The 26982-nt window shown below is 38.3% G+C and overlaps 1 protein-coding gene across 8 annotated transcripts in view; it reads left to right on the top strand.

Moving 5' to 3' along the window:
• LOC130577098 (dystonin-like) overlaps window positions 1-26982 on the top strand; it is a 292211-nt gene that overhangs the window by 205584 nt on the left and 59645 nt on the right. For all 8 annotated transcript variants that reach the window (XM_057372216.1, XM_057372215.1, XM_057372214.1 and 5 more), the window contains 12 exons: window positions 1702-1764; window positions 2570-2805; window positions 4455-4584; window positions 6223-6422; window positions 7857-8352; window positions 9310-10784; window positions 20484-20645; window positions 21689-21859; window positions 23125-23291; window positions 25475-25634; window positions 25900-26226; window positions 26401-26485. In XM_057372216.1, the coding sequence (XP_057228199.1) occupies window positions 1702-1764; window positions 2570-2805; window positions 4455-4584; window positions 6223-6422; window positions 7857-8352; window positions 9310-10784; window positions 20484-20645; window positions 21689-21859; window positions 23125-23291; window positions 25475-25634; window positions 25900-26226; window positions 26401-26485 (3672 nt within the window). The remainder of the gene's footprint in view (window positions 1-1701; window positions 1765-2569; window positions 2806-4454; window positions 4585-6222; window positions 6423-7856; window positions 8353-9309; window positions 10785-20483; window positions 20646-21688; window positions 21860-23124; window positions 23292-25474; window positions 25635-25899; window positions 26227-26400; window positions 26486-26982) is intronic.

Genomic DNA, 26982 nt, shown 5'->3' with positions numbered 1-26982 from the left:
ATTTCCATKATATTTTTTCTTTTACTCTAGTGTTAAATGTTAATTTGTTTTACAGAAACCAGTAACTCTGCCAAGTAACATTCTAGACATAGTTCAAGGGCGTTGGGCATTTTTATGGCCATAAGCACATTTTCAGTCARTTCTTGAATTGACTAGGTCTGGAAATAAATTCAAGCATGTTGACCTTCACTGGTCATCTGCAAAAGCTTGAGAGGTTGGGGACTGACAGGATACTATTGGGCAAAAGTGGAACACTTCCTTTCTTACATCTCTTTGTAATAGCTGCCTCTGCTTTGGTTTTTCTTTTAAGTAAAAACCTTTCAMAGAACATTTTGGAATCTTCTGTGATCTGTTTGGGCTCATTCCTCTGCCTCTTTTTCTACTTCTATGCATCCAGATAGAAAAATAGTTAAATAGCTATCACRTAAGAGCAGCTATAATCCTCCAGACTAGAGCATTTGCCCTCCTTGACAAGAGCTGTGCTGTGCATCACTTTGTCACAGTTATAAATGCCAGAGTCCACCTAACAGAGCGTGAAGATCGACAACACTCTGGCTGGAGCCTGTGATTTCWCTTATCTGGTTTGTTTTCTCTTGCCATCCTCCAGCTGCCACTAATGTGGTCCTCACTGTCCAGCTGGTACTGGGGGGTGGATGCAAAGCCTTTTCCAAGGCAACTATTAATCTTCCTCTGTTAATTGCTCATCTGGGAGTACATATGTGCAGGAGAGGGGGAAGTGGTTCTCCTTGCAGTTCTCTGCAGTGTGATCACGTGGCCCTGCTCTTTGGTCTGACTCCATTTTACAAAGTCTGTTAGCTCTGATATCATGTTTATCATATTTTATTAGGGCTGCCTAGGTGAGTGGCTGCCTYTGAGTGACAGTAAGGACATCAGGCATTATAGTAGAAGTGCCACATTTCAATTCCTGTCATGGAGCACATATTTGAGTCTTGCTTCAGACAAGATAGAGGGGGAKTCATCCAGTTGGTATTGAGAGCTTTCTGTGCAGAGTTAGAGTGCTGCTGAACACAATCATTCTAAATTGGAAAAAACCCTTAAGATCATGGAGTCCAAACATTCACCCAGCACTGTCAAGTCCAGCACTAAACCACGTCGCCAAGTGGCATGTATACATGTTCTTTAAATACCTCCAGGAATGGTAACTCAACTGCTGCTCTGGTGGGTAAAGGTGCCSTAAGTAAGCAGTGCCTTTGGTTGTGGGGTCCACATTGACCACTCTGGACACCTTTGCTGTTTAATGTTTGGTGCTCTCCTCAGAGTCTCAGCTTTAGCCAGGTAGTCCTCTCAGGCTATACYCAGACATGGCTGGGTAAAACTGTTCTCAACAGGGAGCAGAGTCCTTTGGRGGAGAGGAAGGAAGTGACATTAGCAATGTGGATGTGAATTGGCCTCACARCTAGGGCATAAACCTTTGGCCCTGGTCACTTGTTTAGCACAGGAGGGCTGCTTATACATCATACATATGTGCACACTTCTGAGTGCATTCCATGTGCACACCCACCCACTGTGCACATGCTCTGCATGTGTGCTACCACCTGCACTGGCTGGCTGGAGCTTCATTCTTGATGCTTTAATGATGGATAATATGGATCATGCTGTTTTGAAGAGGAAATGCTGTACTGGGCTTTTGGTGGAAAAACGCCCAGATAAGCAAGAGGCGTCATCTTTTTTGATCYACAGGTGGTGCAATATTAAATGGTGAAGGAGGAGCTCCAGGAACTCAGGATTTCTTGAAAAATAAAGGTTAGTAAAGTTTTCAGCATGTGATAAAGAAATRTTGCTATTTAACAGTCAATTGCTGTTAAATATGGAAGTATTTTTTTAAATATTGTACATAAATCTGCTTGTAGCAGTCATTACTAGACTGAAATTTCAGATCACCATCACATGAGACAACTACTTTGACTAGGGCATGATAATTCTAAYAATACCTATCTCATTATTKTCTTTGAAKACCTACCAAACCTGACCTTGTTTTYTGTATCAATATATASTTTTATAAATGTATACAGGGATAGCTATTTTAATATAAGACATGACTTTTGAGAAACACCTGTCTATGGGGTTTGAAACTTTAACCCTTCAGCATTTGCAACACACCTATACACAAATAYATGTACACAAAGACACCCATTTTATGTACATTTGTATCACTGTGACCAATRCTTTTATAGAAACACAGGAACTTATATGAGAACTTCATAGTAGCTGAACTGCAGCCCATTATATTCAACCTTTTTCATGGAATTGTTACTTTAAATGCTACAACAGCAAAGGGTAGAAAAATTGAAGCATGTTTGTGTACTTGTATGTTTTGAAATAATGATTTCTGCCAAAGAAGAAGCTCTTGCAAAGAGGARCTTATATTAGCTCATTCAGATGTAGTGTGCCACTTTTAGAGTAGATTGRAAATAACTAACATGTTCAGCAACTTCTTATTTGSGGGWCTATTAGCTTATTGTAACTCAGAGWAYTGTTTAGAATCCACGCAGTATTGTTTCAAGGGCTTGTAACTTTTAACACAGTCTTCATACACTTCTCTTTACAGAACTGACAACTGTTCAACAAGCTATGTCTAATGTAAACCACAGCTATGAAGATCTGGGAGTTTTATTGAATGAAAAGATTTCAGAACTAGAAAGTATGCTTTCAAAAATGCAAAATATTCAGGAAGAATCAGCCTCAATGATGCATTGGTTGCAAAAAATGGACAAAACTGCATCAGACTGGGAAGCTGCTCCAACTGATAGTGAAGCAGTTAAAGCTCAGGTTGAGCAACATAAGGTACTTTGTGCCTTCAAAGAAATACTTTTTCTTGTAGTTATTGGGCAGATGCTATGAAATAACTGATATCTCAGCCTAGCCTAATGTTGTAGAGWGTATTTAAATGATCCCACTAAGCATATTAGTCAGGCTTAGAGCAAATCTGGCAAACTGTGTCAGTGGAGTAAAGGAGCACTGTGTCAAAGAGAATGACTTTTACATGTCAGAAAAATAACAATAATTTTGGTGGACAGTTTGAAAAGGTGAGACTATATTGATTATGCAATAAACTTTTTTGATCTTAGTGGTTTAAAGGTATATAATAGATTACTTGTAATATTAGGGCTGTATCTGTCCAAAAGCTGATTCTGCAGCTGCTGGTTCCCTGACACTCCACAGACCTCCCGGTCTGCAGCTGCAGCGGCTTATGTCTCTTCCAAGGCTGTGTTTTTCTTCAGCAGCCCTGTCATGCTTGTTAAGTTATATAGCTGCACAACAGTCTCCTTCCCCCTTTATAATTGATATGAGAAAACCCCTGAATCAGCAGTGAGCTTCTGTCCTGTTTCAGCATTGGAGACATATGCTTCCCAGCAATRAAGGACAATATTTACACATGTAAGGTTCATCTATAAAGGGAAATGTAATGGAGAGGGAAAATTCTTTTCTTGCTTGTGATTGTGTATTGACAAAAACAGAATTTGATTTAACTGAGTTTCTTTTATATTTGGCGGGTCACCCTTAAAAATTAACCTGAACAACTATCAACTTCTTCAGAGTTGGACAACATTCAATCCTAAAAYTCAGACAAGTGTGAAGAAAAACCAGGTCTTTATTTCTTGACAGAGAATAATGTGCAAAGAATAACATTATCATCTAACCCACAGTGTAGTAATAGAAATGTATTCACAAATAGTTGGAAAACTGAGTRAGTGCACAGGCAAGAGTCATCTGATACAGTTGGACCTTTTACTAGAAGTTCTAAATCAAGTATAGTTTGCTCAGTGTTTACTTTTGTGGGTTTTGGGTRAATAAAAAGCAGCTCCATGAGGCAAGTTTTGTTGCTTAAGAACATTCATATAAGAGCCAGGCATATAAGAAATGTTCACTTCTGTCTGCAAGAACAGCATTAATTGGCATTTGCTGGGGTATGTCAGTCTTCTGTGAGGTCTACACTTAAAACTYTGATTTTCTTTAAATTATGGGTTCAGGTGATGTACAAAAAAAAGGTCTGTCTGTAATAGTAGGACTTCTRCTGAGATAAATGAGGCTACACCACCTTCCTCTTTGTTGGTGCTAGGTGGGTTATTTCTTCCGTGAGCTGTACTCTGCATTAGTCAATTTGCCTTCTGTAGACAGAGATTCCAAGTATATGTGAATGTGATGGGACCTAGAGGATCTCTTTTATCTGAATTCTTYTAGTTCTGTCACTTGTTCAAATTAAGCAATAATTATTAATACAATTTAAATCTGTCAGGTTCTCTCTTCCAAAAAAAATTAGCTACCAACATATGTCACTATAAAGTGTTTTGAAAGTCATAGCAGAAAAGTAGTATATACAGGCTAGATATTTTTTTTTTATCTTCATATTTGAGACCTCAGTACTATGGACTGCAAACTTTACCATTCTTCTTTAGTCTCTTATTTATTTATTTTACCACTTAAATTTTCAGCTTTTTGAAACTGAATTAAAGCAAAGTGCAAATAAAGTGCAGGAACTAAAGGACAAAGTTACAGAGCTGTTGGAGAAGAACCCTGACTCCCCCGAAGCACCTAAGTGGAGACAAACGTTGGATAAAATAGGTACGTCAGTAAAGCTCTATTATAGCTCAGACTGATTTGGAAGTTGCTTTATTATGAGTTTTTAAATTTATTAGCAATTACTAGTATTTTYAATACTTTGTTTCCTCTTACCTCTTAAATTCTGTGGAAATAACTYCCTTTGCAAGAGTGTAGATCTGAAGTAATTCTAGTGATATCCATGGCCTTTGTATTAGTGCAGAGATTATAACTTGACTCTCYGTTTGAGAGGCTTTATCTTTCCTAAACTGTGTGCAGCTAAAAATTGACTGGTCAGTTATTGCTCCAGATATATTTTTTGTTCTTCTTACAAATTAAGCTAATTCTAGTTTCATGTAAAGAATGGTTTAAGTTGGTGGTGGTGGTCTTCTGCATGCTTTTTTGCCCATGTACTAGTGACTTTTGGCATTTTGTGGGTTTGGTGGCTTTTTGCTGTTTTCTAAAACTGATTTTATAAATCAGCAAAAAAAAAAAAAAAAAAAAAAAAAAAAAAAAAAAAAAAAAAAAAAAAAAAGCTCCCAAAAAGCCAGTGAAAAAAAAGAAAATTACCTGATTGTCAATAGATTTTGAGATATTGCAGCACAAAATTGTCATACAAAATTGTCATAAGCTTTTAAAAATTCTTTTTATGTTAGTTATATTTTAAATGAATTATGGGCCAATCATGTTTCATAATGGTAGGCATTTCCATAAGTACATCAACAGTAATTTTGAAGCTGAGAATTTTTCCAGATGGTCCTGCTTGTAAGKGAAACTCTGAAAAGTTTAAGTAGCAGGTAAGGTCTCCAACAGACCTTTATTAATGTTGAAAGGGGATTAATATGGAATGAGGAGAGGACTGTGAAGCAGCAAAAGGAACTGTAAAAAACAGGAATGAAAATCAGGGACAGGCAGAGTTAGCAAAATACCAGAGCTKACTGAGCAAGCACTGACAGTATTGCAGAGGGGAAGGGGGAGGTTACAAGACTGTAAGACTCCAAGGCTGCTCTTGAAGCCATTGCCATAGTGGAAAAGACCACAGACTGSCATAGGTGTGAACCTAAGCTCATACAGTGCTTTTCAAATACCTATGTGCAGAAGTATTCTCATTGCCCATCATTAGGTGGGCCTGGTTGACCTGGTTTAAATGTCTAAATGAAGCAATTAATCTCCACAGGCTCATGAAAGATAGAAATATTTGAAAAAGTTAGGCTTTTTCAGAGAGCTGTTCAGAATTGAAGTCTTATTCCAGACTTGTGTTCACCCTTGAAAATATATGGGGCWTTTTCACTTGACAAGCAGGGAGATTTGTCTGTCTAAATCAGGCACCTGAGTTATAACTGAGTAAAATCCTTTGCCTTCTACATCGTTTGAGACCGAAGCCTAAATTTGAGGTATTTAGTTTAGTAAWATTCTCATCCGATTTTATTACATGTGTATATTCATTGCTCTAAAAATTCTGCACATGGCCAACTGTCATCCAAGTGTATATGGGTCTGACTTTTAAAAGATGTTATTTGCAGAGTCACTGCAATAAGGCTTCTGGAGTTAATCAGGAAGAAGCCTAATGAGAGAGCTTTGTTTATGTTTCATATGTAGTCTTCTGTCTCACAACCAATCTGCTAGAACATGCATGGTGTATGTTAATATTATCATTGTTAGATTCCAAATGGAAAGAGCTTAATCAAATTACATCTGAGAGACAACAAAAACTGGAGGAGTCTTCAAATTACCTGACCCAGTTCCAGACAACAGAAGCTCAGCTGAAACACTGGCTTGTGGAAAAGGAGCTAATGGTCAGTGTGCTGGGACCATTATCAATTGATCCTAATATGCTGAATACACAAAAGCAACAGGTTCAGGTGAGTAGTGCCAACACACATTATCKATTTAAGTTTCTTTTCCCTTTTTGCTATTAGCAAAGAACTATTTTGCATCTAGAGTAGAGTGTAGTTAGTACAAGCCATTAGATTTGTTTATCTTTAGGTATCAGCTTGYATCATACTTGGCTACAGTAATTAMAAGAAAAAATTATCATAAGAGTGAAGAGAGGTCAGAACAGGTAAAGAAAAAYRTTGAGGAGACACTGATCCTCTGATRCATCTTATTTTTTTTGACCATACTRTCATTTCTCTGTAGTGGAATGAAAATGTCCCTTTGAATWTTATTAATTTGACATTTTATTATAYTCTTCATATACAATCTGTGGTTCGACTTAGCTTTTTGACATTTTATTCCCTTGAGTGTGCCAGTAGCTAACAAAAATATGAAGGCAACTGAAATGCAGTACTGTGGATAGATTTGGGGCCAAGGGTATGAAAAACAGAAGAAAAAGTATAATGAAAAAGCAGGATAGTTTACTTACAGCAACACAACAAACTGCAGACAAAAGAAACTAAACGTGAAATTAGATGTGGTTGCAGAAGGTAGAAAATTTAATTTCAAACATTTCTATTGCTGCCAGTTACTCTGAATTGATGGGAAATTATTTGTTTTTGAAAAAAAGTTATTAAAGCTTTAATATCAGTATTGTTTAAAATGAAGTGTTTAAAACATGAACTATGTTCAATGCCGTGTGAAACGCTATGACTCGGTTTGTAAGTGCTTCAGAAGTCTRGACAGATGGCATAAGACTATCGTGTATCACTTAACAGTTCTTAAAGTTCAACCTAATTGACTTWAAAAGAAAGGGTTTGGAATGTTCTGTAAAGTAAAACCATTATATTTATCCCTTCTTTTTCAAGCACTTTTTTTTGTGTGGCTTACTGTTAATAAAAAAAAAAAAACCAAAAACCAAAAAACCTGAGAACCAATGATACAAACTTTAAAGGTCTTACACTACACATTCAGTCATTTTGTGAATTAGCCAAAAAGTCTCTTTTCTGTAATAATACATTGCAATATTATGTCAGAATACACCTTCTTTGAAGTTCTATCTGAATACAATTATCAAAACTGTCTAAGAAAGACGACACTGCTTGAAACTAAACCAGCACTTATTTTGCTTGGTGTGGTTACTTAATTACTGTAGTATTAACAGAATTCACTGTTTACATGTATGTCTGGTTGAACTTCCATTAGCTGATGTGTAAATTCACTTAATTTTTTTTTGTTTCTTTCATGTAAATGCTTGGAAACAGCACAGTTTATGTAGAAGGCACATTTATTTCACTGGCTTTTAAGCTTGGATACACTCAATAAGAGAGCTTAGCTACAACAAATTATACATGATTTTTGTCAGAAGCCCTTTGTTTTCATGAAATAAATTGTTTTAAAAATTCTCCTTTTTCCCCTAGATTCTGCTCAAAGAGTTTGACACCAGAAARCCACAATATGAACAGCTAACTATGGCTGGGGAGCGGATTCTGGAGAGACCTGGTGAACATCCACCCTCACATGAAATTGTGAAAGAACAGCTGGCAGCTGTGGCACAAAAGTGGGATAGTCTAACAGGCCAGCTCAAGAAGAGATGTGACCRAATTGACCAAGCCATTGTGAAAAGCACAGAGTATCAAAGTTTACTYAGAAGTCTGTCTGATAAACTAAGTGCCTTGGATAGTAAACTAAGCAGCAGCCTGACTGTGAGTACACAACCTGATGCTGTGAAACAACAGCTGGAAATTGCTAAAGAGATGAAGGCAGAAATAGAACAGGAAATGAAGAATRTAAATGCAGCGCAAACTCTTTGTGAAGAGCTGTCAACACTGGTTGGGGAAGACTACTTGAAAGCAGAACTTACAAGACAGTTAGATGGCATCTTAAAATCGTTTAAGGATATTGAGCAAAAATCAGGTTAGTATTTATTTAAAGAAAAATAGTAACTAAGGCGTGAAGTAAGGCAAAACTTTGTGATAGAGCTGTTAAGTGAGTTGAGCCTGGTGCCCGCTCTCTATCCAGTTCAACCCCCAAGCAGTTGTACATTATAATTTAGAAGATGCCCCATACCTTGAAAAGGTAAGAACAATGCTTGGGATCACTAGTGAATAACTTCGGAGAGAATTTGGAGTAAAATAGCAAGGCTGCTTTTGTCATGTCTTCCTTCAGGTCTATCTTCACTGGATTACAATACCAAAGGAGGATGCTGTTCATTCAGCTACTCAACTTCCTAGGGGCAGCCTATAAGGCAAAATGATAATTTCTAGACAAACACCAGTTAATGGCTTAGTGACACACAGTGATAATTGTATAAATTGCATGTGACAGAAGGRGCTGGTAGTCTGCARCCTTTCCTTACCTTGTGAWMAACAGAACTGAGCGGGTAACACATYSYAAGTGATRTCATACTTTGTTCTCCCTAGCAGCCTCAGTTTTAGGTTTTTAATTTTCTCTGGTCATAAAGGACTTCAAAGAATCTCCCTACAAACATCCATTGCCTGTAAACCATGAGTTAGACACTACTAGATTATACCATTTAATATTCCTTGTGCTTACACTTCATAATACCATGAAGCACAATTGTGTGTTTTTACCCCCAAAATCTGCCCTAATGGGATTCATGTAGACACACACTGGATAAGCTCATCTCATTTGATTCATATCCTAATGCCCTCTCTGCTCCGCTGTATTATAGGAATGAGTCTGTCCCTTGCAAGAAACTTGGTTGTCTGCCAGTCAAACACCACATACTAAGGACTGGTTTTCTTTACATTAATGACCATGCATAATAGAATCAATATTAGTTATTATTTTTTTTCACTGAATACTAGCTGGCTCTGATAATGAACCTCTATGCTGCATTCTCCTTTGTAGATAACCATGTTCAGCAACTTCAGTCAGCGTATGCCACTTCTCATCAGTTCCAGCAAATGTCTAAGGACTTTCAGGCATGGCTAAGCAAAAAGAAAGAAGAGCTGAACCAGGCTCGTCCTGTGTCAGCCAAACTTGATGCCTTGCAGTCACTAATTGAGGAGCAGAAAGATTTTAAGAAGACAGTGACCGATCAGATCAGTTCGTATGAAAGAATCGTTGCAGAAGGAGAAAGTATCTTGCAGAAGACTCAGGGAGCTGACAAAACAGCGTTACAATCCCAAATTACCACACTCAAAAATAACTGGGATGAAATGAATAAAGAGGTAAAAGAAAGGGAAGATAAATTAACAGATTGTCTGGAGAAAGCCCTCAAATACAAGCAGCATGTAGAAAACCTGCAGCCATGGATAGAAAAGTGCCAAAGCAACCTGTGTGAATTAAAAGTTGGCATAAATCCTGTTGAAATAGAGAATTCTATTGTTCAGGTGAGGGCATGGCAGAAGGACCTGGATAAACACCATGGGATGGTGGAACTATTAAATAATTCTGCTGAAAGTTTGCTCAATGCATGTCAAACAGACAAAGAAATTGTTCAAGAAGAAACTAAGGTGCTGAATCAAAATGTGAATGTGGTTACGGAACAACTACACAAGAAGAGAGAGTGCTTGGAAAATATGGCACAAAGACTGAAAGAGTTTCAGGAATCATTCAGAGAAATTGAAAGACAGCTTAAAAGTGCCAAGGAGCATCTGGAAGCTCATGACTCACTTGGACCTCAGTCATTCAGTAACAAACACCTGACGATGATGCAGGCCCAGCAGAAAGCCTTGCAAGCTTTAAAGCCTCATATTGATTTAATAAAAAAGCTTGCCCAAGACCTGGTGGTAGAAGCTTCTGATTCAGCTGGTGTTTCTGACCTTTTGCTCCAAGCTGAATCTTTGGAGAAAGAATATACTGCAGTGAATCAGCAAGTTGAGGATAGGTGCTCATTCCTAGAAACCAAACTTCAGGGAATTGGCCGTTTCCAAAACAGCATCCGAGAGATGTTCTCCCAGTTTGCAGAGTTTGATGATGAACTTGATAGCATGGCTCCCGTGGGGAGAGATCTCAAGGTACTGCAATCACAGAGAGAGGACATAAAACATTTCATGAAAAAGTTGGAGGACCTTATAATGAATAATGAAAATGCTAATAAAAACTGTAAAATCATGCTAGCCACAGAAACTGAAGTTTCTCCTGATCTTGTTGGTGTAAAGAGAGACTTGGAAGCTCTAAATAAACAGTGCAACAAGCTACTAGACAGAGCAAAAGCTAGGGAAGATCAAGTGGAGGGTACTATTTGCCGTGTTGAGGAGTTTTATAGTAAGCTAAAMGAATTTTCCACTCTGCTTGGGAGAGCTGAAGAACATGAAGAGTCACAAGGTCCTGTTGGAATGGAAACAGAGACTATTAATCAGCAGCTGAATACATTCAAGGTAGGAAGATTGCTTTCTTATTAATTTAAAGTATTTTACCACAATACTATTTTATTAAAACATTATAGTGAAAAGGATTGATTAAGTGCAGACCTTAGAAGGGTCTTGTTTCACAGCAGTCTATTCTGCCTGTACACTTTTTATCTGTTTTAAGCAATGATCTTATGCTCCAAAGAAGTCTTCCTTTGCTACAGCTGGACAGACATTTGTGATTTTCCATSCCAGCTCCCAGTTCCTGCACCCCAATTCCCTCTTCACCTCTCTTCACTAACTTGTTACTTTCTGTAATCTATCTGCCTTTTCTGTTTTTGAGAAACTGCATATTGTCTCTATTTGGTGTCCATGTATCACAATTTTGTCTTYACAGTGGTGTGAATTTTAGACTCTGGTGTTTGCATACCAGCCCACACTCAATTTGCTCATCTGAGTAGTTTAGCTTTTTTTCCCCTGGTTATAGGCTTCAGCCCATGTAGATTTAAGACGTTACTTTTTGCCATTTTCTGTTCTCATACACTGGCCAGTTTTACCTGACYGAATCCCACCATTACCTAGAAACCTCCTAACAAAAAGAAAACAGGCAAAATAATCCCTCTATTATATTGGGAATTTGCTGTAGCATCCTTATCCAAAATGCACTCTGGAGTTTCTGTGTGTGGCTTTTTTAATATATCAAGCAATCCATGTCTAGCTCAAAAAAATGCATTGCAATGGTAGTGAGTGTCAATTGAGATTTGGTGAAATAAGTACAGGTATTTGCTTGGTTTAGGTAACAATAAATGAATTTCCAGTGCTCACCAGCAAGATTTATAGATGTAAGCAGTGTAAGACAGTAAATCTCCTGATGGCTATATGGTAGCAGTGAATATTCTGCACTGTTTTGGTTTTATTCCAATATAATATTGATTCAAATTTTTGTGTGACTTGTAYATTAGTTGGCACTTTATGATAAAACCAAACCTTCATAACAGGATTCAATAAGCTATGCTGATRAAAAATTGCTGAGCTTGGAAAACAGTCATTACACGGCTGGGCCAACAGAGGGTGCATTTTGCTTGTTTAAGTCATATTAAAAAGGAAAATCAAACCAGAAAACTTTCATCTGGGAATTTCAAATGGAAGTAACTGTGAGTTTTGATGATCTTTGAGAATGCATAAATAGAGACAAAAATCTTGAACAAATAGTTACATTATGAGGAGATTCCATTAGACTGGGAGGATTAAAATTGTATGCCAGTCTATCCTAACAAGTCTATCTCAATTTAAAAGAGAAACAAATGGCTTTTCTTTGTATATGGTYAGTAAAACACTTTGGATATTAGAAAATAGCAACAGCCCCTGCTGTGATTGCTCTTTCTTACACTGTCTGTACAGGRTTTCAGTTGTAGCCAGTTTGGGATCTCTGATTTCATTACATTTCTTACGTTTTCAAACATTAGGTGCAGGTCTTTGTTCATGCATATTTTATACAAAGAATTGTATACGTATAGATATGTATTTTATTATAAAGAAAAATGCTTCTGGAGTGTTACCTGATGATATGGTAGGAGAATCCAGTTCCCTGTTTTGTTCTCAGTGTTGTAGTTCATCAGGGCACAACACACACAACTCTCACTGGGAGTGAGAGACCTGTGCAGACCTGTGGGGTGAGAGTGTCCCTGTAACACAAAAGCTTATGTGGTCAGAAGACCAAAAAACCTGGGGAGACATAATGGGGAACAGTGATAGCAGCATGTTTATATCCAGAAGCCTACTCTGGGATTGTATTTATATTAGATATTTATAAGCTTTGAAATGTGTTTTGTTTGAAGCAACTATTTTAGGCTTATGATTAAAAACATAGTGCCATTAAACAGGAGGTGAAGAACGATGAAAAAGTGAAGGGGTTGTTTAAATAAGTGAAAAGCAAATGTAGAAATAAAACAGCAGAGTGAGGAGCCTTTGAAGAAAGGAAATAGGGAGACCAGAATAGGAAATTTTACTGAGAGTGTAGTTAGTGAAGGGATACTGATAGTAGGAGGATAGGCATCGACTCTTCTAATACGTCAATGCTACTGGGGCATGTCAAAATTACAGTAGGTAATCTATCTGCTTATACTCTTTACCCYTCCAGAGAGCAGTTCTACCTGAGGCAGCAAACTGTAGGGAGACTGTCTCCTACAAATCCTGCTCCACTCGTGGTGTGTTTGCTCACAGGTTTGTGCACGTACGCAAACACACACAACCTGAAAATGTGGCTGCGGCCACAAAACCACTGTCTGGCYCCTTATGTCTTTAGCCTGTGTGGTCAACTACAGTCAACTTCAATTCCTCAAGAGTAAAAAAAGGAATTGTTCTTTGGTATAGATGTGTTAACATGAAATCTCCACTCTCTTCAGGGAGGATCTTGTGTAATGGGCCAGAGGGAGTTTTTGTGGTTTAACCAATTTTTATGTACAAAGAGTTAGAGCTGCGTGCATCTTCTTGGCATGACATTAAAACGCATAATGTTTTTTTAAAAAATGAACTGGCTTTGAGTTGTRTTATGTATATATATATTTAAAATACATATGCATACTTGTTTTATTTTTATTTCTTCTTTGTAATGTACTTATTCCAGTTGGTATAGAGTGTTAAATTGAAAGTAGTTAGTGTCAGTGTTACATTGTAAGTAGTTGCTGTCAGTGTTAAACTATATTTATTTACAATGCAGCTATAAAACTGCTTTCTGTAAATGAAAATCTGCCGAGCAGTTAATTTCAAAGTAGAACTAAGACTCTTACTTCATTTCAGGAAGAGTATAATCAAATGAAGAATTTATCTAAATTAATACAAAACACACACAAAAATTTACTAATTAACTTGGCTTTGTAAGACACTTTTTACCCCAAACTCTGTATGCAATGTGTAGATTAGTCCTGAAAGGAAATTTCAGTAAATTGGGTTTGTTAAGGTACACTAAGTCTGCCACCATTCTTCGAAAGCAAAACAAAAAAGAATTGTGTAAATGGACTGAACCAAACATTCTGGGTTTGAATAGCCACACAGTGTTAGATTATTGGCAGTTGGAGAAGCATTTGCCGTTTCTAGTTTTTCCCTGAAACAGARAAAGAACCCAAAGCTGAATTATTTTACTTTTTGCAACTTTTTCACAATTCTTTGTACTATAATTAAAAAGCATTGTTCTTAGTAAAACAGGCATGGCTCTGTTACAGCTTTCATGACTATGTAGTTCAGTTGATTTTTGCTTTTATTTTTGGAATAAAAGTAGATGTAGTTATTAGGAGTAGCCTTCTAATTGGACTTTATTGGAATTTTTAGGGAGCCTGAGTATTCCTGCCAATGAGCTTGAACTAAGATTTTAATTGGCTTATATTAGAGAATCACAGAATTGTTTAGGTTGGAAACCTAAACATCAGAAGAACATCACGTCCAATGTTAGCTCAGCATTGTCAAGACCACTGTTAACCATGTCCCTAAATGCCACATCTACATGTCTTGTTAGTTATGTGGAAGACATCTGTCCTCTGACTTTTGCTTTGAAGGCAAATAGTGTTGAAAGCATAATCAGAAGTCTCTCTTCAAGTTTCTTTTTGAGCTAAGTGTTGCATATCCCATGCATTGTTTACAAACCCTAGAACAAAATACTAAAATCTTCCATGGGATTTACTACAGTTAAGGTCTCTATTAAAAAGCAAAGGTAATATAAGCAACTAATTGGGTTTTTTTTTAAGAGTTACATTTTGAAAATGGCTCATCTGTCCTACCTAAGTCTTCAGTAGTAACTGAAAAATGGTAAACTATTTSTTAACTGTTAAAATAATTCTGCTGTTGAACAAATACAGACCAATTTCAATTATACACTTGCTCTGTAAAATCGTGCAGCACTTTCTGAATTCAGCAATGATATGGTTTTGGTTGTTTTGGGTGAAAATAACCATGGATGATAGAACCTTGCATCAAAAATTCTTTTTGCATCTTTACCATTACAGTATATCCTCTGCTAGAGACTCCAGAGGTGATTATCTGTTTGGCATAATTGTAATATTATATGGTTGCTCACCAGAGAGGAGGAAGAGAGAATTTGTCTGGCATGACCTTATTGTTTTGATATGCAGCTGACTGTTTATCAAGTAAATCAATAAAGATGAAGCCTGGGGTGTTTGTATCTCTTGCATACAAGTGTATCCTGCTTGCTGGTTAATGAGCAAAGCTCAAGCTGATTGGAGTGAATGCGCTGTGTCAAGTTTTAGCACYAAGTGCCATATGCTGTCCTTAAACTGAGGTCTGAGTTGTCCSTGTAACTGATGGCTGTTGTCACACAAGCAGCTCAGGTCATTAGGGGCATGGCTTCTACTGGAGTGGAACTGTTCKGTCATGGCAGCTCCTCCTGTACTGTTGGCAAGTTACTTGTGACTCTCCCAACCTTTCACCGCCGTGATTATGTGCTAGAAGTTTAGGTGCAAAKTGTTGRACTSTATTTAAAAACCAAAACCAAAATCTTTGCCCTAATAGACTTCGGGTTGCAATAAATCCCATWAAAAAAAAMCAAAATAAAAAAWWTTTTAAAAAAGTAATTCAGGTATAGTTTTTTCCCAATATTTTAATATTTCTTTCAGTGGGAGCTGGATTCTTCAGGAGTSTCTCCCCTGTCAGCCAACGCCCCCCTGAGCTCTTGCCTCAGAGCCAGTCGTAACTAGACTGAAAAAAGGTCARAACCGGACTGAACGTCTCACTTTGCATGTCAGGTGGAGCAATGYGTGACTATCCCAACAACTAATCTAAACACTGGGCGAGTTTGGGGAGTTTCTTTTTTTCAGATAATGCACAGGCAAAGTTTCGGTGTAACTTTGGTGCGGAAACGTCCACTGAAATGACGGCTTTATCAGACGAGGMGCTGGGGTGCGGTTTACGATGCTTCCTTCGCAGTTTCTCCCGGGCAGGCAGCGGCCGGAGCGCTGTCGGCCGCTCCCCCTGCGCTCGGAGCGGGAGTGATGTCACCGCGGGCGRGCGGCGAAGCGTCCCCGCCGCCTGTCCTCGCCAGCCCAGCGCGGCACCGAGCGAGAGGCGAAGGCGCGGGCGACTGAGGAGATAAGAGGCGGCGGGGAGGGACGGACGGAGGGCAGCCCCGGGGGGAGCCCCCAGAGCGGCGCTCCGGGAGCGGGCGGGCCGGTAGCAGATGTTGCCTGAGGAGCGAAGCGGGGCGTTCCTGGCGGCTGGAGCGGGGCGAGCCGGGGCGCTGGGCGGCTGCGGCGGGCGGGACGCGCCGGCGCTGCGCGGCAGGGGTTTCCCTCCCTCGGCTCCTCGGCAGCTGCGCTTCAGAAATGAGGAGGAGGCGAGGGCAGCCCGCTAGCTGCAGCTTGTAGTCGGGACCTGCCGAATGTAAACCTGCCGTGCCTTCGGGAAACGCGCCACGCTTGCTCTGCTGTGCAGCTGCCTTAAAGAGCTCTCCGGGATGGCATCGGGAGAAGCGGTCTGAAGCATTCGTTTTCCGACGGTCTGCTCAAAGGACGCATTGGCTTGGCTGCTAGAAAGTGATGTTTTCCTGTGGGACTTGTGGAGGCACCACGAACAAGCCTGGTACAAGAGGAGGATAAGCTGCCTTTCAGATCAAGGTTATTTATAGCTACTGCCAAAAAAGTAAAGGGCTGCTTTATTATTCTTCCTGTTCTGGATTTAACTTATTTACCCCCACCCCCCAGGATTTTCTCCGTGCCTTGGTCAGGACCATACAAGCCACTGTGGATTCTGTCCTTTTAAGCTGCCACACCATGTTTTATTTATAAATGAGATGGGACCTTGCAAACCAGCTAAATGGATTACAGTTAAGCAGTCATGTAGAGAAGATAATGTACTGCCTTCTGTAATACTTGTTCGTTTGAAGGCTTATATGGGAGATTTCAGATACAGAATCTGACCTGGAAACATAAATGAAGCCTTTCACTGAATGTTTGAAGTATTTGGCTACTGCTGTTTTCTGCTAGAGCTTGTTTTTCTGTGACATTGGGACACTTCAGTTACTTTCTTACTGAAGCACTTTATGTTTTGGAGGGTCAGAAACCTCATATCCAGGTAAAGTCAAATTTAAACAGATGCACTGATTATGAATGACCTCAGCCTCTTCATATCTTATGATGTATATTTTTGTATCTATGCATCTTATTCTAAGGGCAAGTTTACTACTTCTTCAGATTGCTAGCATTTTTTAAATAWTTGCCCTGAATCTTTGAAAACAGAGGTATACTTCTGTGAATACTTTCAACCAACATGGGGAAGCCACTTAGCAGGCCAGACTGTCTACGTCAGAATCCTCCATGTGTTGGCAAAGGGGAAGAAGATGAAGATCTAAATATTGAGGACTGCTACGTTCCCCAGAGGTCTATCTATGACACTGTGCGGCTGAATGAACAGATTGATTCAGGYTCCAAGGGCAGCCTCTCTTCGAGGCATTTCACAGACCGGACCTTACCCTACAGTCACAGAACACTGGACATCAGTACTTTGTGCTCCAATGGTGCCCTTACTTCTTCTAGTGTTTTTGAGCTCCGAAGCCGTGAAGCTAACAAGTTAGATGAAAAAATGATCTTTGATGCTCTTAAAYTGAACAGCGATATAATTCGGACAGCTGGGTTACCCAAAGCGAGGTCTCACACCGAAAAGAAGGAGCACAGACGATCGTGGAGAATGCTTGTTCCACCCAACTTTCCGGATTACACTAATAGAAGTGAAAGCTCTTTTAATGAAACTGCTGATATGTCAGAGGCAGCTAGACTGGGYAAATGCAAATGGGGTACGAACTCCCTTACCTCGGAAGAGGATGATTCTGGTTTATGCAGCCCTCCAACAGAAAGGGAAGATAAACAAGATACAGTGTTAGCAGGGGAGCAAACTCAAAGTCTGTCTTCTGCAGAAGATATCCATGCAGTAGGTCAGTTCAGACCATGTATCCCAGCAATTTGTAGAGAGCAGCAAGCCCCACTGCTTGCAAGCATGAGTGTCYCTGTCAAGGAAAGCTGCCAACTGGCTTTGCACGACATTTTACCCTCTGGAAAAGTAAAACAAAACAATACCCAGACATGTGAGAGTGATCAGGAAGAGATGATGGGGAAATACTCTCACTTACAAGGTTTCAAAGAGAAAATTCTGTCAGATGAAGATCCTCTTAAAGGTGATGGAAGAATTTTTACCCCTGGCAAAAATGAAGTGGAAAATACCTATGGAGTTCMTGAAAAAGCTAAAACACAAGTCCCAACAGTAGAGGAGGATTATGTGGATGATGTTCCTCCTCATGTAGATGATTTTTACACTAATGCTGCTGTAAATATTAGTGACTTGGATTTTGCAAAATATGAAATTTTATCTGATACAGAGGATTGCAGTGTAGCATGTACAGGCTCAAATGAAATGGCATTTTCTGTTCAACAGCTTGAATTAGATAGTACTGTAAACAGCCCAAAAGTTTTCCCAGGGAGAAATAAAGGCAATATCTGGACTACTGGCATCCAAGACACTTTGGATACAGTCTGCAATGGTCTCTTGTCCAACAAGGTAATTTAAAAAAAAGTCCATAGATTTGTGAAACAGTTGCAATATAACCTTAAAGATAATTGTTTAAAACTCTACGTTTTGTCATCATAGCAAAGTCATAATTTTAAAAAATTAATAATTAGGCAGATGCAGTAATCGATGTTATTTGTATAGCACATGTGTGGTGTCTATAATAGRTGAAATGGTCAGTATGGGAAATGAATTGAAGGCAAATTGTGAGAGRGGGATTACTCCTGCTGTTTTGAGCAGGGTTATTTATTGCCCAGCTGGTGCCTGTTACTCCCGCCGTGGAATGCCTCCTCCGTGCTCTGTGTTGGTGCTCGGTGTCTGTACTGAGTGCGGTCACAGGCAATGCCATTCAAGGGCAGCTACGGCCCATGTGTTCAGCCTGAGCAGCCTTACTCATCAAGGTATAAGCAACAGTATCAGATGGTTGTGGTTTCCAAAGCAGGCAGATTAAAGGCTCACCGCCTCTTCTGAAAGCTGCCTTATGCATTTGCGTGCCAGAAAGCAGATCTGACATTACGGTAGTATTTTACAAGCACAGGATCTTGCAGAGCTTTGTGAGTGGTGGATGAGGTAAGAGTAAGGGAAGCTTTGTAATAAGGAAAGGGTGTTTGTCGGGTCTGTAATTTTTTTCTTCCCACTCTGGTTGAAATCTGAGATACTTCAAGCTTTGTTGCTAAGTTGTTCTGGTAAACTTTGGCCTCAGCAATAATTGTAATTTATTTTAAGCTTCTCTCCACAAAGAATGTGTGCATTTTAAAAGGGCAGATTATGGAGATCAGTCCCCTCTGTGGTAGGACGTTGTTCTCAAAAGATGAGACTTTATGGCACATAAAAGAAGAATTTGTTATTGATTCTGTGTTGAAATATTATTCTGCCTCCTCCCTGCCCTACAGTCAAGAAAAACACAAGCATTTTCCTTCTTCTAGGAGCAGCCAACTCATTGCACGCTCGCAGTTTTCATGTAACCACAGTCTTAGAGTTTGAAGGGTTTTTTTTAGTCAGTAGGAACAAATCTCTTAGGGATGCTTAATTTATTTTACCCCTCGTGTTTAGTGTATTTGTTGTAGCTTCTGGATTGACTTGTCAAGCTGGTGGAAGCGTGCTCAGCCACCTGAGGTCTGCTGCTTTAAAACAATCACTTGCCACAGTGTGTTTGGTGCTAAAGAGGAGAGTTGCTGGTACATTCAGAATGATCCCTGCTTTTCAGGATGCTGAGAAAGGTTGCTTTGARTTCACTAAGTGTACACCAAAACTGTTACTGAATGCTGCTATAGAAATGGAAGGATTTAGGGTCAAAAGTTGAGCATTCTTTAGCATTGTTTATTCATTGGTTATTTTTCACTGGCCTGTGTAATTAATTCAGGGGCTTCAGGCCATTTTCTGATCTCATTGACACTTGTGTCAGTGCAGCTTAATGCTGCTGAATACAAATGGAGATTTACATTGCTGTTGCTAATGGTAATAATCTGGCTCTGAAAAAGCCTAAATACCTGCAAGAGTAAAATAAAGCAAACACAAAACTGCTCARACTGCTGTCGGGCACGGCCAAAGCCTTGGCAATTTGCAAGAGTATCCTTTGAATAAGGCTCATTTTCCTGGGTGTCTGCTGGGATACTGTTTCAACAGCATCTGTAGTGCCTCCTCCTCACTTGTTACCATTGTAATCTCCTGAACMGACCTTAAAATATCTCTTCCTTCACTATTTCTTTGACTTAAAACTTTGGCTTTTGTCCTAATTTAGAAAAAATGCCCAGTTGTCCCTCTTGGTCTGTGCCATTTTTTTGTCAGATTTTATAGACTGATAATTAACCAGGTGAATTTCTCAGGTCTTTATTTCTTTTTCGTCTATCAGAAATTTTCTTTTTTTCCCTCGCAGAACTTCCACTACCCCTCTTTTTCTCTGTCCCTTTCCTTATCTAAAACTCCTCATGGAAATGTATTCCATTCCCCCCTCCATGTTGTATTGATTTTACTGTTAGGTTGACTCTATTCTGTTTACATTTATTAATGCTTTTTTTTTTTGAAAGGTTCTGACAAGGAATGGCTTCCTTTCTTCTAGACACTAATTTTAAGCATTTTTTTTGTTACATACTATCATGTAAACACCACATGCATTTTATGTCAGAAGTTACCGTGTTTCATGTCTGTCTTGGCTTTCAACTGCAGGTATTCCAGAAAGAAGAAATTGAACCCTTGCAAGTAAAACAACAGGAGGTAAATTGGTTGGGTCAGGGCCTTATTCAAAGTGCTGCTAAAAGTACCAACACAGAGAACCTTGAACATGACCTTGAAGATGTCAACACCCGATGGAAGACTCTTAATAAGAAGGTTATTATTTTGCATACTATTCTGCTTTTGTTGTGTTCTACCTTTTGATTGTTTTCTTGCTGACATGTTTCAAAAGACAGGAAATTAAATATTCACTAAGAATAYGAATTGTATGTACTTGACACAATTGCATCGTTTGTAATTCCAAGGATAAGATTTATATCACTAATAGCCAGAAGTATTGCTATCATTTATAAGGTTTTGCCAAGCTTTCTATAGGTCTATCTTGGAATTTTACAAAGGAAGGACTCACAGAATCATGGGATGGTTGSGGTTGGAAGGGATCCCTGGAAATCCAGGCCTGCTTTCAGTCTTTGTTAGCAAGTTTTTTCACTTTGTTGTATTTTCTCACATACACTGTTGCACCTGCACAGTGCACAGAGCAATGGTACAGCCCAACTTTGTGTCACTGATGGAAAGTTTCCTTTACCTTAAGGGTTGTATTGCTTGAGACCTCAGAAAGTACCACTACTTTGAAAAACTGGCTGAAGATGTTTTTCTGTACTTTTCAAGAGTCTTCTTTCAGCAGTAGCTGTTGTTGGAAAATGGAAAAGGAGGGAAGTAGAAATTGTGCTCTGGAAAGGGAGGGAAGTAGAAATTGTGCTATTCTGCTCTCTTCATGAAGGTGTGATGCAGCGGAACCATAAACACCTGCAGTTCACCTATTTGCCTTCTCCTTTTCTATTTTTATTTAACGAAGAGATTCCACTTTGGATTCATGGCTCACTCTTTCAAAAAGGAAAATAAAGACCCATCTGAAATGCAGACATCCCGTTAATTTATTTCCTAATACTGTAGCTATATAAAACAGGAGTATCTTGTAACGAATTACTAGAGCAGGCTAATTTACTGGGAGTCTGTCTATTCTTTTCATTGGATATCTGCAGTCCCAAGAGATTAATGCTGAATTGTGACATAGTGCTGTTACAAACAGTTAAAAAATGAGAGTATTTATCAGTGATATTGACAGATGTTCTACAGATTTTGGCTAATCATTTCACAGAAGTAAAAAGTATAGGTGAGATCCTCTAATGTTTTTTCAGGTTGCCCAGCGTGCTGCACAGTTGCAGGAAGCYCTCCTTCACTGTGGGAGATTTCAGGATGCCCTTGAATCTCTGCTTAGCTGGCTCATTGATACAGAAGATCTTGTGGCTAATCAGAARCCACCATCTGCTGAATTCAAAGTCGTCAAGGCCCAAATACAAGAACAGAAGGTAAGTGAAATTGTTTCAGAATCTCTCTTCCTCCACTGGATCAATGAGAACAAATTCCCAGTCTTTGGCAAAGCATAGTAGCTGTTCAAGTGTATTATATTACACTGGAGTGTGCTGAGGTGTTTAAAGGAGCCATCTGTTCAAAACTCAGGACTTTGTCCATGGTTAGTAGAAGTGCTCATCTTCTGTGGAATCTGAGCTCTGGTAAGAATTATTAACATCATCTGGAAAGGATGTTAAAGATCCATTGGAAAAGGAGAAAGCATAAAATCCAGTATTTGGAAAGCGGAAAATAAAACCTTGTAAATTTTAACTGTAATACTTCCAAGATAAGATTGCAGGTTACAGACTTAAATACTTTCTCTTGATCTTGATATGATCGTTGTAATTAGTTGGAATGTCATTGGGAAATRGCCTGTGCTGATGTAGAGATGCTATCAGTGTCAACAACTTTGGCCTATTTTGATAATGCTTATAGGAAAAAGAATGTAGTTGATAAAACATAAAATTTATGCCAGTTGGACTGTGTGGCATGAATTTTAATTTAATATAATAAAATAYAAAGATTTAATATAAAGTTACGGCCAGTTGTTGTCATCTTGGGATATCTGCAGTGGCAAAATGTTAATGCTACCAAAGAGACMTAGGGAATGGAGGAAGGGAGGATTGTAGACAGAGATGTATTTTATTCTTCACAGAGAAGTTAATGTGCTATACTAGATTGGTGAATTCAATTGTATCTCATGCAAATGATTAATTGATTATGCAATACTTTTAGTATCTATTTTCCCATCTCTGTGTATCAGAATTATCTCTGTGGTGCCAAATCTTGAAGGGCATGAAGTTTTCTCAAAAGTGTTCTTATAAAATGTAACAGATATTTTAAATAGCTGGATTCGCTCARGGGTGTTAAGTAGAACTTTTTCCTCTATATGTTTACTTTTTGGGCTACCACACATCCTTAGCTCAGCTAAACCAGGGATGTTGTTTGGATTTCATGAAACTCCAGTGTTTGTAGGAAAACAATTGAGAAACTAAAATGAGCCTGTGTTGGTCAGGGAAGGGATTGGTCTGTGTGGTATGTGTGTCTCTGATTAGCATCGTTCACACTTCCATCACAATATAAGCATTGTGGTTTAGGCTTTTTTGGTTTGTTTKTTTTKTTGTTTGTTTGTTTTAACAGCTTTTCAAGAAGTCTACTATTATTACATTTGCATTRTTGCAATATTTCTTAATAACCTGGAGCTTGATTGCTTTCTCTGCAGCTTCTCCAGAGGCTGCTGGATGACCGCAAACCCACTGTTGAGGCAATCAAGCGCGAAGGGGAGAAAATTGCGGAGTCGGCAGAGCCTGCTGATAGAGTRAAAATCCTGAAACAGCTGAGTTTCCTGGATAGTCGATGGGATGCCTTGCTCAGTAAAGCTGAAACAAGGTATTTGAAATTCTTTCATGGATTTGAAAAAGGTAGATATAGCATGTGATAGATGTATAGAAGCAGCATGTGGAACTCTGTGTGAAGTACTATCATTCTTTTGATTACATTGCGTCTTAGTGTCTTGATGTTGATATAGTGGGTGCTCTGAAGGAAAAGTAGAGAGAAGTGACCTAAAGAGGACAAAAGGTCTTAAAAAGAAATTTAGTCCGAGATGTGGCAATCTGCTATGATTAACTGCATATGTCTATTCTGAATATTTTATCTCAGTTAACTGTTTTAATGTAAGAAGAACCTGTTTCGCAATTCAATCAAGTGCAAATTTTACACCTAACAAATAATAATTATATTTCCTCGGAACTTCAAAATCCCAACTTACTGCTACAAAGAGGGGTCGCTCAATTCTTTCCTTTTTTTGTTTGATGTCATCTACATAATTAGTTTCTGCAACTTAGAGGTATTCATACTGTCAGTTRCAGATGCATGAAAGGTGCTGAGCTCTCAAGAAGAAAAAAGATTTTTAAAGTATGTAGATATATATTCCAGCAACACAGAAAACCCTGTCTCTTACAAGTCGTTGCAGTCCAATTCAAGTTTCAATTGGAAAAAACCCAAACAAAATTCATGCACATAGGACCTGTGTATACACAGACTCATTTTCAAGAGTTGTTGTCACTGTATAAAATACCTGTAAAGTTATGAACTGTAAAGTGTCTTTGAAGGAATCTGTGTTGAAAGCATTACTGAACATATTTTCCRGGTGGGGATTTGAGAAGGGCAGTCTTGTTCAGAGTAGAGAGAAGAGTGCATGAGACACAGCCTGAAAAGAAGCATATAATTGAAAATAAGAAAGGACTTAGGAAGTTTAAGAAAACAAATTTAAWGCACGCAGTGAAGCTTTACAGTGAAGAACAAATGCTTGTGTGGGTACTTGGAGCAGCATTGAACTCACCTCTGTTGTCTCCTGTTCCTTCTGGTAGCCTCTCTTTAGTTGAACCTGTTTTGTTACCTCATTCTAATAATAGGATTATTTAATTAGTCAACTGCTAATAGACCATTATTTCCTCCTCTTTTTTTTTTTTTTTTTTTTTTTTTTTTTTTTAATTGAAGGAATCTGACTCATTAGCTGGGGTAAATGTTAATGTCATGTTTAATTTAATAATATCCTCCCAGTCTGGTGATATCTAATTAGAAATGAAATTGCAACTTTTTCCAAGCCATCCATTAGCTGCAAGCTTGTTTCCATTGTTCTTTGGCTGGTCTCTARAAAGGAAGAAGGAATCTGAGGATAGTTTAAAAAACTATGTAGAGTACSCCACAGAGTGTTCCATGGCTAAGCATGTCAAGTCTACCTTATTTATAATCCTTGGAAAGCACATATAAACGTAGCTTTTTTTTCTGCAATGAGATCCTCATTTGAAAAATGAGAGTGAGATGTTTTTCGTATAGAATGAATCTCATCTAAATGTCTGCTTGAATGACATTTGTTCACCRCTTCTCTTTCAGAGAAGACTTTCTTAATCAAGAGTCCTCTGACATGTAATAATCTGAATCAGAAATGTTTCAGAATAGAGCGTTTCTGTTTTGGAGGTCAAGTCTCTGTGCATTATTAATGTTTTCTCACTAACTTCATTGAGAGCTTTTATCCAGGACAAGAGATGCAAATGTAGAGCCAAATAGTTCTGTTTACGTCATTGAAAAATTGCCTAAAAATATTTTACAACACTGAGGAAGCATGACAGTATGTTCTGGTTCAGTAAAGCCTTTGCCTAACTTTAAAATATGTATATCAGTCAAGATAGTGTAACTTTATGCTTTAAGATATCTGGAAACTTGAGTACTATCCTAACAGGGTATGAAACTATGTTTACTGAATTGAGTGCTMGATTATTTTTAGCAAAAAGTAGATGAATAAAGTGATATTATTTTTATTTGCAAAACTGATATATTAGCCAAATGCCTTACAGGTGTTTGTTTTTAATTTTATTTGATTTTTACTTTACCTTGCTTTCCATTGAGTATCATGGATATTTGTCTGTTTAATTTGGTGACTGGTTTCTACAATGAGATTGAATTATTTCTGGGTTTTTTCTCAAAGGATTCAAGGAGCTTTTTTTCTTTATTCAAACTGTTTCACACTTACATCATCACAAAAAATAACAATTCCCTGGGTGTATTGTTAGGAACCGTCAGCTGGAAGGCATCTCGGTGGTAGCACAGCAGTTCCATGAAGCTCTGGAGCCACTGGTGGAGTGGCTGACAGCCACAGAGAAGAGGCTTGCAAATGCAGAACCCATTGGAACGCAGGCCTCCAAACTGCAKCAGCAAATTTCTCAGCACAAAGTAAGATACAAGCCACTCACTTGCTTTGGTCATTCTATTTAGAAAGAATGGTCTTCTGTAAAGCACAACACAACTGGCAAAGCTGTTGCACTTTACTCATTTTACCATACTGTTTCTTTTTTTTTYCCTTGTAATTTAAGTTTTATATATTTATGTTGGCAATATGTCCTTTTTCATTCAATTTTTATTGAGTTCCACTTGAATTCATTTTATGTTTTTTCTGATTTTCTTTTCCATTATTCTTCATTATTTGAATAAAATATAGGCCCTAGAAGAWGATGTCCTAGCTCACAATAAGAGTTTACATCAGGCCATTAGTGCTGGTCAGTCTCTAAAGACTATGAGCTCCAGGGAAGATAAAGATATGGTACAGGAAAAGCTAGATTCTTCTCAGGCACGATACATTGAAATTCAAGAGAAGAGCAACRGCAGGTCTGAACTTCTCCAGCAAGCTTACAGCAATGCTCAGATTTTTGGAGAGGACGAAGTTGAATTGATGAACTGGCTGAATGAAATCCATGATAAACTGAACAAATTGTCAGTCCAAGATTGCAACACAGAATTGCTTGAGAAACAGCACTCTGAAGTCCTGGTATTTTGATTTCTGTTCATTTCTTATTTAATTCATGTTTTTAATTTGATTTATATTGCCATACTTCATTTATTTTCATTAATATATTCATTTTAAAATGTCAGTATGCTTCTTCTAAATAAAAATAATATATTTTATTAGGACTGTGCTAATAWAAATGACCTTTATTTATAGGAACTACAGGAAGAGATTCTTCTTAGAAAACAAAATGTTGATTTAGCTATACAAAATGGCTTAGAGCTTCTCAARCAAACAACAGGTGAGAACTTACATAAAACTATAATTTGTCTTTTTTTTTTTCTTGTAGATGCTTAAGAAAATTTAAGTGAAACTTGTAAATACCGTTCATATTAACTTGTTAAAGCAATCATAGTTGTTTATTTTAATAAAGGTTTGAGGTCAAGCTAGGTTATGTTTTGTGGTCAATTTTACTTTTAATGTAAGTGAGTAAAAGCCCCTTTTTGCCTGTAGAGAATTTAGCCCTCGAATCCTTTCTTCAGTGGAAAATTATTTTAGTGAACCCGCATTCCATTCCTAATAGCGAGTTATGGACATTACTCATAATGGAGGGCTATTTGGCAGTGGACACAGTAAATTCCCTGCAGGCATCCACAGATGAACAAGATRTTAGACTACCTTTTACTGCAAGGGGAAGGCTTTGCCCATGGGAACTTGTACTGTGGGAAAAGTTGCATTCCAGTTCTATACAATATGTCTGTTCTATAGATCAACATCTGTCCAGATTTTCCARTATTT

Source organism: Malurus melanocephalus, unplaced genomic scaffold (genome assembly GCF_030028575.1).
Source record: "Malurus melanocephalus ecotype Western Australia unplaced genomic scaffold, MMel_1.1 scaffold_166, whole genome shotgun sequence".
NCBI lineage: Eukaryota > Metazoa > Chordata > Aves > Passeriformes > Maluridae > Malurus > Malurus melanocephalus.
This window is presented reverse-complemented; position numbering and strand designations above follow the sequence as displayed.